Source organism: Condylura cristata, unplaced genomic scaffold (assembly GCF_000260355.1).
Source record: "Condylura cristata isolate star-nosed mole 26May11 unplaced genomic scaffold, ConCri1.0 scaffold00020, whole genome shotgun sequence".
Lineage (NCBI taxonomy): Eukaryota > Metazoa > Chordata > Mammalia > Eulipotyphla > Talpidae > Condylura > Condylura cristata.
In genome coordinates this window covers 25164620-25179908 of record NW_004567121.1, presented here as the reverse complement: position 1 = coordinate 25179908, position 15289 = coordinate 25164620, and the positions used below count along the sequence as shown (strand labels likewise).

General features: G+C 46.8%; 1 protein-coding gene across 1 annotated transcript in view; it reads right to left on the bottom strand.

Annotated features, from left to right (window-relative positions):
* Nucleotides 1–15289, bottom strand: part of ALK (anaplastic lymphoma receptor tyrosine kinase) — a 564885-nt gene that overhangs the window by 382233 nt on the left and 167363 nt on the right. The window contains exon 3 of the mRNA XM_004686326.1: nucleotides 761–925. Within this exon, the coding sequence (XP_004686383.1) occupies nucleotides 761–925 (165 nt within the window). The remainder of the gene's footprint in view (nucleotides 1–760; nucleotides 926–15289) is intronic.

The window sequence follows — 15289 nt, the reverse complement described above, 5'->3', positions numbered from 1 at the left end:
GAATCAGGAGCAATAAGATTTGGTTTAGGGAGAATGGAAGGCTGGACAAAGGCTTAGTACCCCTACATCCCTCTCGAAAAGCTCAACAAGCATTTAACTAACAAGTGTCCCCTACTTATACAGAGCCTACTTCTCCAGCCCCTGGTAATTGAGAAGGGGATGTTTACCAATAACTCAGAACCACTAGAAACACCATACAAAGCTAATACACAGCCTGAATACTCATGAATGACATTGAAACCAACACTTAACCCAGTTCCACAATACCTTCCACGTCAGGAAGGCCTAAATGCAGGACATTCAACAACATTTAAATGCTTTAGTATAAATGAAACCCTTTTTAATATAAGTCCGTCCAAACTGTTACATGATTCTTACTGAAAGACCATTTGTTGCTCACAGGGAGCTCAAATTTATCTGGGTCACCTATTTTGTATGTGGCAACTACTTCAAATGGACAAACATCAGCACTTTCTGCTACCTGTTACATGGGAAAAGCCACATGAAAGGGAGTTATGATATCCTGTTTTCCTTTACTTGGTAAAAAAGTATAAGGTTGGATTGATCTTGAAATGGGATTGACATCCTCCCCTTCCTTGCCAGACAAAGAAGACACAGAGGAGACCAGACTGACTTAAATGTTGGCCCCATGGGAAATAGGACAGGCAAGGGTGGGGCAGCCTCAAAGGGTGAAGGAGAAGTAGATCTCACAGCCCATCCCAGATCATCCAGGACACTCCCCACAGGCCTCTGTCCTTACCTCTGGGCATGTCCTTGGTGTGCTCTGCCTCGGGCCCATCCAGCAGGTCCATCTGAGAGGCCTCCTCAGAGGGCACACGGCGCCAGGACCAGCTCTGGTTCCCGAGGTCATGCAGTGGGGGGGAGTACTCCAGCTCACAGGGGAAGTCGAAGCTGCACTCCAGACCTGCAATGACAGTGGGACAAGCTGGCTCTCAGAAGTGAGCATCCAGCCCCACCCCCACAGTGGCCTTTCCCTCACCCACAGCCTTGCCCTCCCCAGCAGTGGTGAGATGCCAGCCTGACAGCTGGCTGGGCTCCAGATTGGTGGAAAGGGAACCAAGAGAGGAGAAGGGAGTCTTTTCACGTCTCTGAGGAGGGGAAGGGTGCTTTTGGAGAACACAGGTAGAACATCATAAAAGGTTGGACCACCAGGAGCTTTGCGCTCTGGGAGGCACCCTGGTGCCATCACGAGGGCCTGAGGGCAAGGGGCCGGAGCCTGCCTGTGCCACCAGGTCCAAACACAAGTCCAGTTCTTCACTTGCCAGCAGGTGACTCTAGAAAAGAAAATCAATGTTTCTGGCCCCAAATTCCCTCACCTCCACATTGGGGATCATGCTATCTAGTTCACCAGCTTACTTTAAGAGTCGGTAGGGTGAGGCGAGACCAACACACCTGGGCTGATCACTGGCCGTGCTCAGGAAGAGCCCGGTTGGGTCCTGCCCTGTCTGAGAAGAGGAAGGCCCAGGGGATTCAAGTTTTGTTCAGCCCTTCGGCCCCTCCCGCCTCCAGAGAAGAGGGTGAGGCTAAGACAGCTAGTAGGAGTTGGCAGATTTTCTCTTGAGGAGGGAATGGGGCAGGTCACAGGGGAAGGACAGAGAGACAGGTGGGCAGGAGGAGGTCATGCACTGGACTTTTTAGTCTCCTATAGTTTTGGGAGGAATCCCCCTGACACTTAAATCATGCCATGCACCCTCACTTTAGGAGACACTCGCCTCCCTTCGCCTCCTCTTATCCCCTGTGATTGCCAAGGGGGCTGGAATACTTTGTGCCTGGCAGGTGCTCAGGGCTCACTGAGGGTTAACAGATGTTGATGCAAAATAGTGAGTCACTTTTTACTGCATCCTTTCCCTGGTGGGATGAAAGGAAGACGTGATATAAAGGACTGACCATTGCCAGAGAGACAGGGAGATAAGGGCCTGTCCAGGCTGAACAAGTCTCTCTTCATACTTGAACCTTGGTGCCCTCATCTGTAAAACAAGCAGCTTCGACTAGATGATTCTAGGAATGCCCACGCAGGGCAGCGTAGGGTGGCAGCTCCAGCTCTGGAACTGATTGGCTGGTTACTTTCAGCAAGCCACACGGCCTCTCTGGGTCTCAAGTTCTTCAAATATAAAATCATATGTTTCTAAATGTCTTCTTGATTTAAAAAACAATCACCAATTTTTAATTTGCATAATAATGGAAAGAAAAGAAATAAAGTTTAATAAAGTGGTTAGATTAGGAGACTTACATGTCAACATATGTAGACAGTTTGGGCTTCAAGGGATGACACTGATTTTTTTAAGATTCCAAACCCCTTGCTCTCAGAAGGGTTATAGTTAATTTAATCAATCAAATTCTAAGTCACTGTTAATAGATGCTAACTCCCAATCAGCATTGTGCATTTTTTAAAGATTTATTTATCTATGTATATAGAACTGGGGTACAGCCAGAGGTGCAGGGGGTGAGAGGATTAACCAGAGACAGAGTGGGGAGTGGAATAGGCAGATGGACTGAAATACACTGCTGAGGGGAGCAGCAGGCAAGTCAGGAGAGGTCTGCTGCACTATGTGGGTTAGTTCCCTGGCTGGGGATTGAACTCATGCTATAGTAGCTGCGATAGCTTCATAGTGCTGTGCTTTAACCTTTGCACCACCAGAGAGGGCCCCAGCATCGTGCATTTTAACAGCTGCTTCTGGGGCTCTTGCTACTTTGATCTCCAAGACCAGTCTGGTATTGGAAATTTCAGAACACAGAGGAGAAATGGGCCTATTTTAGTGTAGGCAGCCACTGTTAGATTGTCCTTAATCACATACGCCAGCATCTGGCCCTGCCCCTGAGTGGGAGTAAAATAATTCCCATTGACACTGGCCAAACTAAATTTAGGAGGGATGAAAAAAATCCTTCAATTACACTTCTATTAAGTATCTTTCTGTTTCTTGCCCAGTAGAGATTTATATACCACCCACTCACCAGGAGCTGCCATCCTTCTGGCCCGAAGGTTAATACTGCTCGCCCTTTCACGAGTCACACAATTCACCTTTATAACACCAGCTGAAACAGGCAGAGCTACTATGTTTGAGTTGACATGCCACTTGCTGCCTACATATTTTAGGCTGAAAACCTGAAAACCTCCTACCTGCTTCTGGGGCTGAGCAGATGCGACAGGTTGGTGCCCAGAGTTGCAGGCTGCCGCATCTTCAAGACTGCCTTGCCACGCACCTGATTTTGACATAGTAGAATGCAAGTGCCCAAGGGACCCAGCATTTTGTTCTCTGGAGCACAAAAACAGTCCTTCTATACAATGGCGTAGCCACTACAGCTAGTTCTTCTGTGGAGGGTACAAAAGTCCCACCCACCCTAGCAAATGATGGGGTCAGAAGGTGGGAGAGAAAGCCATAGGCAACCCACCTCAACCCACCTCAATGGTGCCACCCAGTCGTGCCTTTCCCAAAGTTTCAACTTCTGTATCCACTCCAGCTTTCTCCTCCAGCTACAGCCATCTTGTTGCTGTTTGGGGCAGAAGTGTGATGACCAGCTCACACGCTACCTAGAAAATGTGTCTTGGGTGCGTATTAGAAAAACAGACGACGGAACATATAACCTCAGCATCAAGCATCAATTCTGAGATCTTTGGACTTTCAAGAGTCTAACAATCGTCTGTGTTTGCGCAGATGGTGCCCAGGGAAGCAGACTAGGCAGGTACTCCAATTATCATATTGGCTCATTTTTAAATTCCCACTGCAAGGCAACTTCCCTTCAGCTGTCAAAGCTGTAATCTTTGGCTTTAAACAGGAATGAAGTTAACATTACTGCTCATTTTAGGTGAAATTGAATTGGGCTTTTGTATATTCTGATTGAATTTCTTATACAACATTAAGACACAGGTCTCTCTCTCTCTCTCCCATCCTAGTCTGAGTGCCTAGTCTCCAAGCAATAATACCCAGGACTCATTTTTTCCCTCAAAATAGGTTAACTTTCATTTTCTTGGTGTCATCTCTGAAGTTCTAGACCTAGGGTATTTCTTGAACCTCTCCTTCACCTTCCACTGACCCATCCCTATAGAGAGAGACTGTAGTCTATTTTACATCAGGATTTGGAGAACTCATAGGCTTTAGTGAAGTGCTGGGCCTTGAGCCAGTGGTGCAAGCGAGCTGCGCCCTAGGAAAGGAGTGGGCAGAGAATCTCTTGTGCCTGGCTGTCTGTTGGGGACTGTGTTGGGGGTCTTTCTTACCTCACTAGATTTAATCTGCAGGATCACACTGAGCAGACAACATCATCTCTCTACAGAAGAGGAAATTGAGGCTTAGAAAGGTTATTCTCCTTCCCAAAGACCAAAAGGCTTCCCAGAAGCAGAATCATAAAATTACTCGGGGCTAGGTAATGCTGAAAATCCAGGTATATTTTTATCATATTTTTCACTATAGCTTCAGAATCTTGCTCCAAGGTCAACAGATTAAATTAAATAATACATGAGAAATCTATGAAGTGTTATAGTTTGGTTACTATCAGATCCAAAGTCGGCAAAACTTCATAGCTGCAAAAGCTTCCCCACTCCCTAAGGGGGGCAGAAGTCTATTTCCTATTTTGCAAAATAACTTTGTCCAGAAGGATCCAGACATCTGAAGCTCATTTGATGACCCCATTTGGACCTACAAGGATTAGTCATTGGAAAAAAGCAGTTAGAAAAAGACGTGCTTTCCAGAACTGTTGACCACATAGTGGTCACTGCTACTCCTTTCTAGTCTCTTCTGTCATGGAAGAAAGATAACGGAAGCTTCCAAACACAGTCTGACTGCAGTGCCCAGGGTGAGGAGGGGCAGCTGTTGGCAGAGCAGCGAAGATGTTCCAGGCTCAGCCTTGCACATAGTAGCTGGGGGCTCCAGGGGATTCATTCCTCTTTGATGCCCACTTTTCTGTATTTGAAGAAAGGAGAACTGAGGACATGCCCTCGATGGGACCCTCCACCTTGGAGACCTGTGATGCTCCCGGGCTCATCCTGGACCAACATTCCCAACACTCCCTCACCTGCCTCTCATCGAGGTTTGTCGCCTTCCCTAGAGACAGCTTCCCCACGGCAGGAGCTAGATGTTCATCATGCTCACAGGGGCTTCGATTAGCCCCAGATTCTCAGAGAATGAAGAAGGAAAGCTCAGGCCAGTTTTACAGATGACTGGTCCAGGGTGGGGGAGTGTGAGGGAGTATGTGCATGTTCCTGCATTTTTATCAGTTTGTACCTATATTCTGAAACCTTCTAGGGTGGGAGTCACGTTTGAAAAACAGAGCACTAAGTTAGCTTTAGATGTTGTTCTTAAAGCAGCCATTCAGAAGAATGTTCCAGTAACTGATTAAACACACACCACACACACACACACAGGTGGCACTGCCTAGAGAAATGGCCTGTGGTCTCACCCAGCCCCTTTAGTAGGAGAGGAGCTGGCCATGACCACCACTTCAGCACTGAGTGTGATGGCAGAAATCTTGCTTATAGGAAAGCAGGAGGCACTGAAGTATCCTGCCCAGGCCTGTGCCCAGGAAGCCAGCAGCAGCCACCTGGGCAGAGGTGGGGCGTCTTCCCCACCTGAGCTGCCTCTAGGGGGTTGCATATAAGTTTCAGACACTGTTTTGCTCTAGGGAAGAATAAGGGGGAGAGAGGGTGTGCCTAGCATACTGGTGTCTCACTTCAGGTGGTCTTAGAATATTCAACAGTCCCCCTTTAAGTCCAGACTGATCCCGCACCCTACCCTGTGAACACAAAGACCTTCATTCATTCATTTCCTCAGCCTCCTTGGCTCAATTGAGTCAGGGGACAAGTAGCCTACCCTAGCTTTTAGGATGACGCTCCATGGCTGGTTTCTAGGCAACTAGAGGATGGCAGGGACCAGAACAGCCAAGGCAAAACAGGAGCTGGAGGACCTGAGCTGTGCTTGGAGGCCCTGGCCCCATTTTTATAAAGTTGGGTCTTTGGTGCCATTGGTGAGCCCCAAGTCAGGGGCACATTTCCACAACCTGAGTCAGAACCCCACGGGTGTGTTGATCCTGAAGCTGAAGGCCTAAGGTTATAAGTCCCTGTCCAGGTTTCCTGACAACTTCTGGAATATGCGCTGTGTTCTTGGGAGGAAACTGGGGGTGGACAAGATTTCTGTGGTCATCAAGGACCCCAGGGAGAGTTTACCCAAGTGGATACTCACTCATGGGGTCTACAATTGTAGAGAGAACATTATCAGGCTTGATACTGGGGCTTCAAATATGGCCGCATGGCTGTGATTTCTGGCTTGGGTTATTTTCCTGCTAAAAATGATTTCCTGTCTCTAGTTGCATTGACCTGATGTTTAACTGTGGGGATGCAGATGGCTTGACTCTGCTTTCTGGTCACACTCAGCCCTACCATTTTTTTCCTGTCTCTGCCCATATGTCTTATTCTTTAAGTGACCTTAATATCATCCTGGTTGTTCCTCAGGAGTAGGGTTCAAGACCTGAGAGGTGACTCCATTCTGCCACCTGTCAGCGGTCCTGTGTGTGTGGGGGGGGACTACCCCTCCCCAACCCCATTATCCTTGGTCAGCTCAGTGATAAGGACCAGCTTTCCAGAACCACTGGAGGACTCAATGCAATGGAGGATTTCTCAACATTTGAATGCAGCTTCCTGAGAAATAGTGCTTCTGTGGGATAGTCCAAAGGAAGGCAGGTGACTATTACCTTCATTTTTTTTTGTTGCCTATATATAAGCTGTCCCCAACTTCTGAAGGTTTGACTTGTGGCTTTGTACTTTTGGGTGATGCAAAAGTGATACTTATTCAGTAGAAATTGATGACCCTGTCATTGTAGCATCCCCATCATCCAGCAATTAGTGTTGGTTTAATGCTTCAAACAGGCTGTTAGTGGTAGAACTGATAGAACCATTCTGTTTTTCATTTTCCACGCAATATTCAATAAATGACATGACATGATTCTGCCCTGTTGTAGGCTAATAGAAGTGTTCTCAGCACATTTAAGATCCTGGCTAAGCTATGATGTGCAGTAGGGCAGGTGGATTAACTGCATTTTCAATTTAATATTTTCAACTTACAATGGGTTTAATCAGGACAAAATCCCATCATAAGGCGAGGAAGAGCTATACCATGGGAAGGCTGGCCCATCTGCTTCAGGTGATTTTCTCAAGAGTGAGAGGCTGTTACAGCTTGAAAGGACATTTCAGGTCACCATTTTCTCCCTATGGCCAAGTGAAAGAACAAAGACCTGGGGCAGGGAAAAGACTTAACCCAAGATCATGTGCTTCAACAAAGAGGTCACATGTAGTGTGGAGGGTATTTCTCCTGGTGGGAGTTACCTTTCCAAATGCCAACCTCTCCAAGCAGTGCCAGGCCAGCGTCAAACTAAACATCAAGAATTACTGAACACCAGCTCTCACTTCCTCAGGCTCAGCTTATGGGCACATTTAAGCTGAAGCTGGATCACTTTCGGGATGCTATGTATGAGTGCCAAGGATTCCTGACAAGCCAATTTGTGTGTTCAGTGAAGATTCATGTGACTTCCAGAGGTCATATTAATTGAGCTTCATGTGTCTGCAGCTACAGTTCATTGTGTCCAGAGCCTTGGACACTAGCATTCTCAAAAGGACTGTGTTGAGGTCAAGGAAACCTCCTTGGTGGATACCAATCTTGAGGTGCAAGGCAGGGTCTCCTTTTCTCCACTTTTCCACTTGTAAGCCTTCAGAGTCATGAGATAAAGAGACCACACCCAGAGACAGGATGACACGCCAAAGGACGTGTGTGTGTCTGCAGAATGGGAACCGAGTTCCCGCTCTAACCCATGAAGTTTATTATCATTGTTCAAAGCTGTGATCAACCAACTAACAAACAAAACAATACCTCAAACAATTAGGAATATTCTCAAAAATCCAGACTGTGTTTTTCTGGAACAAGCTGGCAAAAACATACATGGCTGCATTTCAAATATCTCCTCATGATTTGATGGTTCAAATGATCTCCAATAAGGTTTCCTGGCTTCTTTCATCCTAGTTGTACTCTTCTGCCAATGAGCCATTTTTGATGGTTGCTGGAAGCTCCCTGCTAGGGAACTGTCCTGAACACAGGCCAGAGCCATGATGAGAATAGAAGTGGTGCACACTGGTGTAGGGACCAAGGGGAAAGATCACTAGGGAATTTTCAGAAACTCTTCCAGCTCTGGGCAATGGGCTTTGTACATTTGGATAATTCATTTAATCACTTCGGCTTTATTTTCTCATGTTCAAATCAATAAGAAATACCACAATAATGGCCTTAATAAAAAAATTGACCTGCTGTATGATTAAATAAGGTGACAGGTGACACAGTGCCTTCTTAATTATGAGCGACCACATGTGGATATTCTAACAGCTCAGCACAGCACTGTGATTCAGATTCATTACCGGAACGTTGGGATGAACTAAACTAACCTGCCCCACTCCTTCACCCTGTTTTATATCAAAACTCTATGGGCTGAGGGACAAGGTGTCTGCGTCTGGGCAGTAGTTAGGAGCACAGGTCCTTGTGTGGGTCAGACTGCCCCAGGCAAAAGCTTGGTTCTATCACTTTGCTAGTGATGTCTCAGGACAAATCACTTCATCTCTCTGTGCTCAATTTTTCATCAGTAAAGGAGGAATTAAAGCAGGGCCCACCTCAGAGAACTGTGACAAGGATTAAGTGCAACATGGAAGCCCAGCATCTAGTGTGGTGCCTAGCACATGTTTTATTATCAAATAACAGTCACCACTGTTGCTCTTCAGGTGGCTCCAGGGTCAGCCCAGCAGAGAGGAGCGCAAGGGTACATGTTCATCCCTGATGGTGGGAAACTTTGCCTATGTCAAACCTGTTGAAGCTCCATGCCCAACATTTGCTTTCAGATGAGCTGATCATGTTTCCCTTTGGAATCGAGTTCCACTGGTCTTTGTAGGAATCTTCAAAAGGTCTGGGTACTAGCCTGGCTCTGTGGTATGACTCCAATCTTGTTTCTTAGCCTCTCAAGGTCTCAGTTTCCCCATCTGAAAAATGAAGGCTAAGGTCTCTTCCATCTCTGCCATTTTCATTATTACTGCCCTTTGCAGGAGGTGGCAAAAGTAAGCTCTCTAACTTTCACAGTTAGTCAGCAGAATCCCAAGAGTCTTGACTTCCAGCTCAGGCTTGGATGGTTAGGGTCCTCCACTCCCAATTTCTGGGTTGTCTCCCAAAGGGTCCCTCAGTCTACCAGTCAACTTTGCTATTAATCCACCAGCTGCTTCCAACATCTGGTCACTCACTTCATAAGATTAAGCACCAAACCTGGCCTCTGTCTGACCCCACCCACAGCCAATATTCACTTGTCATGGAACCCCAGAACTGAAATCTCTCACGTCCTCCCGAACAGCTTACTCCCTGGAACGCATCTGGGAACCAATCACCCAATTCAAGACATCTGTTTAGTTCACTTATAATCAAGCTGCAGCAAAGAAGGGCCAAGTCTCCCTCAATCAATCAATTATATAAAGAGGCTCAAAGGCAGTCTGAGAAGCACATGTGTGTGTATACACTGTGATGGCGGGGAACAGGCATAGAAATCCCAATTCTTATTTCTCTTATTTGTGGCCACAGTGTTACATATGGAAGAATTGGGGAGCTGTTCTTCATCTCAGAGCATAATATTGAAAATATTTTAAATCCTAGACTTCCTGAAGCTAACTAGCCCAACCTCCTCATTTTGTAGATGGGAAAACTGGGCTTATAAGAATGAAGTGGCTTGGCTAAGATGGCAGCCCAGGGTCAGAATAAGTAAGACAGCTGAGCTAAGAGCTCAGGTTGGGCTTTCAGTTGGCTTCACCACCTGCAATTTCCATGAAACCATCATGTGGATGGAGTAGGAGGTCTCTAATAGAATGAACCCGGCCCCAGAGAGCATAGTGAACCATAACAGTTTGTATACTGCTCGTCAAGACATCTTTCCAAATGGGGTCACTGCAGAGGGCTGGAGCACAGCTCTGAGCCATATGCCTCCCTGGCAACTGCAGGAAGCTGGGGGTCACCAGGGGTCTCCACCCAGACAAGCTAAATGAGCGTCCTCACTCACTAAGCAGATGGGGAGGATCTGCTGGATGTTGGAGGTGGACATGGGGTCCTTCCCTGATGCCACCTCTGTGCATAGCAGATTCCAGCTGCCTCAGCATGGGCACCCTGCCCCTTGGGGGCAGACTATAAATATAGCAGGGGAGATGGGTTTGCTCACACCTGCCTTGCAGTAGGCGGACCTGGGGAGGCCATGGGTCACAGTCAAGTCAGGCTCTCTACTGGGACCCCAGAGGGCCACAGAGGAAGCATGATGGGGGCTGCATCTTGAAGGATGAAAAAATTTTGGCAAAGGTTTAGCTAGGAAATTTAAGAACAGAGAGAGCAATAAGATTATTCCAGGCAGATAGGAAATGAAGATTGCTTAATTTAGTGTAGCTCTATAAATTCTGAAGCTGGGCTATGAGACATTAAATCTCAGCTTGGATAGCATCATGATTAAAGGTAAACGCTTCATGTTCCAGAGGGCAATACTAGGGTCTTAAAGAGCTACAAGGGCCTGGCTGGTGCCTAGGGATTAAGTCTCAGCGCTATCACCCCTACAGCCTGAGTTCAATCCAAACATGGCACAGCAGACCTCGCCTGTCTAGCACACTGCTCCCCTCAGCAGTGTATTTCAGTGAATTCAGTAAATCTACTCCCCATTCTGTCTCTGGCGAATCATCTAACCCCACCCCCACCCCCACCATACCTCTGGCCTACACTGCCATTCTTCTACACACACACACACACACACACACACACACAAGAGTTGTGAGTTTTAACTATCTTCTAACAACTAAAACAATCTTCTAACAACCATGCCACCAAAATGCAGGCTCCTGGCCTGTCCCTCGAATGCACCTCACCCCTCTTCAGATGGTGTCAGTGATGCAACAACGTTCCAGGCACAGGGCACTCATCCTCATCACCCTAACATCAGACCAGGGTCCTTATATAACCATTCTGTTTGCAAATGGCAAGCATCAAAGAGAGTGGTTTTCTGGCCGAAGCTAATAAAACTCACAAGAAAAGAATCAGAGCAGGGAATGAATTCCATGACTTGGATGCCAACTTGAGCTTCGTCCCACTGGACTGTGCTTTGCTTTCAGATGGAGACTGGGTACAGTTGGCTTGGATGTTACAGAGATTTAAAGCAACAAGGAAGTGAGTGGAAGATCTGCGATTCCCGATACTAGCCTGATAGCCTGGGGGCCCTGGAATCTTGTGGAGAAGCTGTCCAGGTGACCGTGAGGCAGCCAGACTGAGCCTGGCTGTGGCTTCCTCCACAACATGATGGTCCTGACCCACACTGAGGCAACTTAGAGCAGCATGGGTCTGCTGCACTGGTGGGAACCCCAAGGAATTAAAGGGGTGAGAAGGGGAAGCAGCAGACAAGAGATGTGCCCCAAAAATGCTTGAGCCCACGTAGTGAAAGAGATGAACTGTCACCCGTTTCTCTGCAAGGGAGGAGTTGAATGTGGACTCTGCCAAGCAGGTGGCCTGGGTTCAAAGATCAGCAACTACTTGAGGTCTCCATTTCCTCCTTTGGAACAGGTAAGATGGCCACGGGCCCTGACTCACTACTCACAACTGCCATGAAGTATTCTAGTCATCTCCCCAAACGAGCTGGTTAAAGTGCTGTTCATCTGAAATTCTCTTGGAACATAAAGTTTTGCATGTGAGATTGCTCTTGACAAAACATTTTATTTTAAGAGGGTTTCCTCTCATTTTCTTACTCTTGATCAGTCATTTTTCTGCCTATGTTTTGGACACATGTCCTTCTAGGCTGACTAGAAGTGCTCTGTACACAGTATCTCACATGTCCCAGAGCTGTCAAAACAAAGATTCCTCAGCTCACCGATGTCTGCTGAATATGCTTTTTTAGATTGAGAACAGAAAAAATAAGCCTGCCCAAAGTAGTTAAAGTCACAGCTCTTAATTCTAAGTCAACATCTGTCCAGCCCAGGAACTGTTGTCTCCTTAGACACCTATCTTGCCTCAAACCAATTAGTAGGACTCAAGAATGAAAGGGCTGGTGGGACTCTTTCTACCCCTAATGAAAACAGAGGCCCTTAGGGATGAAAAGCTCCAGGCTGGGGACTGAGATCTGGGGGTGCTATGAGCTTGCGTCTGGTTGCTTAGCAAATGCTACACTTCCAGCCAATGCACGTTTACTGGAAACCAATGGAGCACAAAACCCTGGGTTAAGTATGGTGGAGGGGCGGGGTACAAAAGACACTGTGGATTCCTTGACCTCTGGGTGCTTATAGCCTGGACATCGTAATGATGTGGAGCCACAGATAATTAAGAGATGAGCAGATGTGTCCATCAAGCATGCAAGGTGCTGTGGAGACACATTACATAACCTTCCTTGCTGAGAAAATGGGCACAGAGTGAGGTCTACACCTGGCAGGCTGTTCTAATTTGGGGTTAATGGGGTCACCAGCTGCTGGGTGTGACTCTCACAGTATGGTTTCCAAAAGGCAGCTTGACTAAATCTACCAAACATACTGGGTCTCTGCTAAAAATACAAAGTTTTATTATCTGAGCCAACTCTCCTATTAGTCTTGATGGTTCATCGGACTCTGAGTTACGGCACACACACTCACAATAACCATACAATGACTGTCTATGAAGCACATTCTAAATGGATGTCTGGGACCATCTGAGACCTGTCATAAATGTGACTGAGGTTAGTCAGTGAGGGACAGGACCACAAAGATGACAAATGCAGGCCGTGTGGTGCTGGGATGGAGAGATGGAGAATATTTGAGCTGGTGTCTGCCTTTCAGTTAGGTGAGCCATCCAGAATTGCGTTACCCAGCGACCTAATTTTACACTTGAGCCATAAAGGGGATTAAATAGAAACCAGGAAAGTGGTCTGAAAAAGAAACCTTAGATAAGTCTAAGGCTTTGTGGAAAATGGTTATTGTCTGAGAAGGTTCTTGGAGACTGGGGTACTGTGGAAATAACCATCCCCTACACAAGTTAGCATGTTTTCAGATTTCAGGAGGGGTCGGATACCATTGAGTGTTATCCAAAAATTAGTGGTGTCAGGACACACTAAGGGGGAAGTGTCCAGGCAGACAAGGTCACAGGAGTGACAACTGGAGTCCATGAGGTATGAGAGCTGGGACCACATTAGCAGAAGAAAGAGCAACAGGCCAGAGACCAGGGCTCCGTCTCTCTGCATGTCCATTTCCTCATCCATCCACTCTCTTTTTCTTACCCTTCTGTCTATGATGATTGTTTTATTATTTTTTTTATCCACCCAGGGATGTGTGCTAAGAGATCAAGTTCACCTCAAGACTTTCATAGACGCATGAAGAATTCTCTCTTACTATTGCCTTCTCTGAAAGGTGAACTTAATCCAAACTTGACTAGTTTGTATTCACTAGTATTAGATTCCTATTTTTCTGATTTTTCTTTCAAGATTTTTTTCACAATTATGTTTTCCATACTCCAATCCTGACACCCACTTCCTCTCCTAGCCTCTCACCCTCAGAAGCCTCACTTCCTTTCTTATGCTCTGCCAGTTTTTAGAAACACTTGATTCATCTATTAGGCACATGTCCAATATTTGTCTTTGCCATTCTAACTTTTGACTCTACACGATTCCCTCCATTCCTTCGGTGACAAGCATTCAGATAGAGCTCTTTAACTAACTCTTCTAGCCTTTGTGTCAGTGAGTCAATCTTCTTTTATTGGCTTTTAATCTGACTTGTTCCCTTTCTGCCTCTCCCTACTCAAGCTGCCACCAACACAGAGAGAGGTGTCGGTATTTATTGAATAGCTCTATGTTCCTTCATTTTTATAAAAAGATCTATTTATTTATGCATACAGAGCTGGGGTACAGGACAAAGGTGCAGGGGCGGTGAGAGGTTTCACCAGAGACAGAGTGGGGGGCAGAACAGGCAGACTGATGAAGTATACTGTTGAGGGGAGCAATAGGTGGGTTAGTAGAGGTCTGCCACACCATGTGGGTCACCTCTGGGGCGGGGATTGAACTCATGCTGAAGCAGCTTTAGCTTCTCAATGCTGTGCTTTCAGTGCTGCACTTTAACCCACTGCACCACCAGGGAGGGCCCTCTGTGTTCCTTCTTGTTAAAGGGAGATCACTTGGGGCTTTTAAACATGTGTCTCCTTGAAACACTGACATCAGCTGCTTTTTATTTCACTTCCATGGACTGGGTGGGATGGCGTGTGTTGGCTCCCAGAAGGTCATTGTCCTCAGGGTGACAGACAGTCCCTTGGTCTTGTTTCGGGATGGTGCGCACTGCAGTCCCTTTCTGGTGAGTGTACCCAGAGGTCTTGTGCCAACCATGCACTAAATAACAATCCAGAGGCACAGACCGGGAAAGAGCTGGAATCCCCCGCTCAGGGGAGCAGGGTTGGGAGCAGAACACAAAAGCCCTGGTCTGCCGGGGCAGAAGACTTGGGGAAAGGCTCTCATCCTGCCAGTGGCCCAGAGAGCCAGAGCTGCTTTCCACGAGTGCCAGGCTCCTGAGGGCAGCAGGGCTGGTTCTGACCCACTGCATCAAATGTGTAATTTCAGAAATGTGATCACACTGACTTCCTGCCAGAGCTACAAAACCCATCCCAGAGGGGACTGGAGGGTCATTTTGTTATCTTTTTTTTTTATTCTGTGGTAGGTTGATTTTTTTCTTTTGAGAGAAGGAGATTTAATTTACCCAGTCTTTTCAATCAAAGAAATTGATACATTCACAGGACTAGTGATGGTGGTGGTGGCAGTGAGGAAAGTAATTAAAATGTCTAATGTTTCTTTCTTTCCAAAAGCACCAATCCCTAAATTGGATGGGTCCCAATGGACTTGAAAGCAGGCAAACTTTTAATAGAACTCGTATGCAAAGTCCAGCAATAGTGCTCTCATGCCCTGGTGTTAGTTTGTTGGGAGGAATTTTCTTTTCCAGGGGTCTGTTCTGACTCTGGAGAGCTGAAGGGTGAAGGGCTGGATTCGTTTGAGGTCTTGTAATAATATAGTACCTCAAACTGTGTCACTTAAAACAACAGAAACTCATTCCTTCACAGCTCTGGAGGCTCAAGTTCAAGGTCAAGGTGTAGCCAGGGCTGTGCTGTCTTGGACGGCTTTCAGGAGGCGCTGCAGTGGGGCTGCTGGCAGTGCTTGATGTTCCCTGCCTTGTAGGCGAGTCGCTCGAAGCTCTGCTCTGCCTTTCCACGGTGCTCATCCATGTCTCTGATCTCTGTTTCCA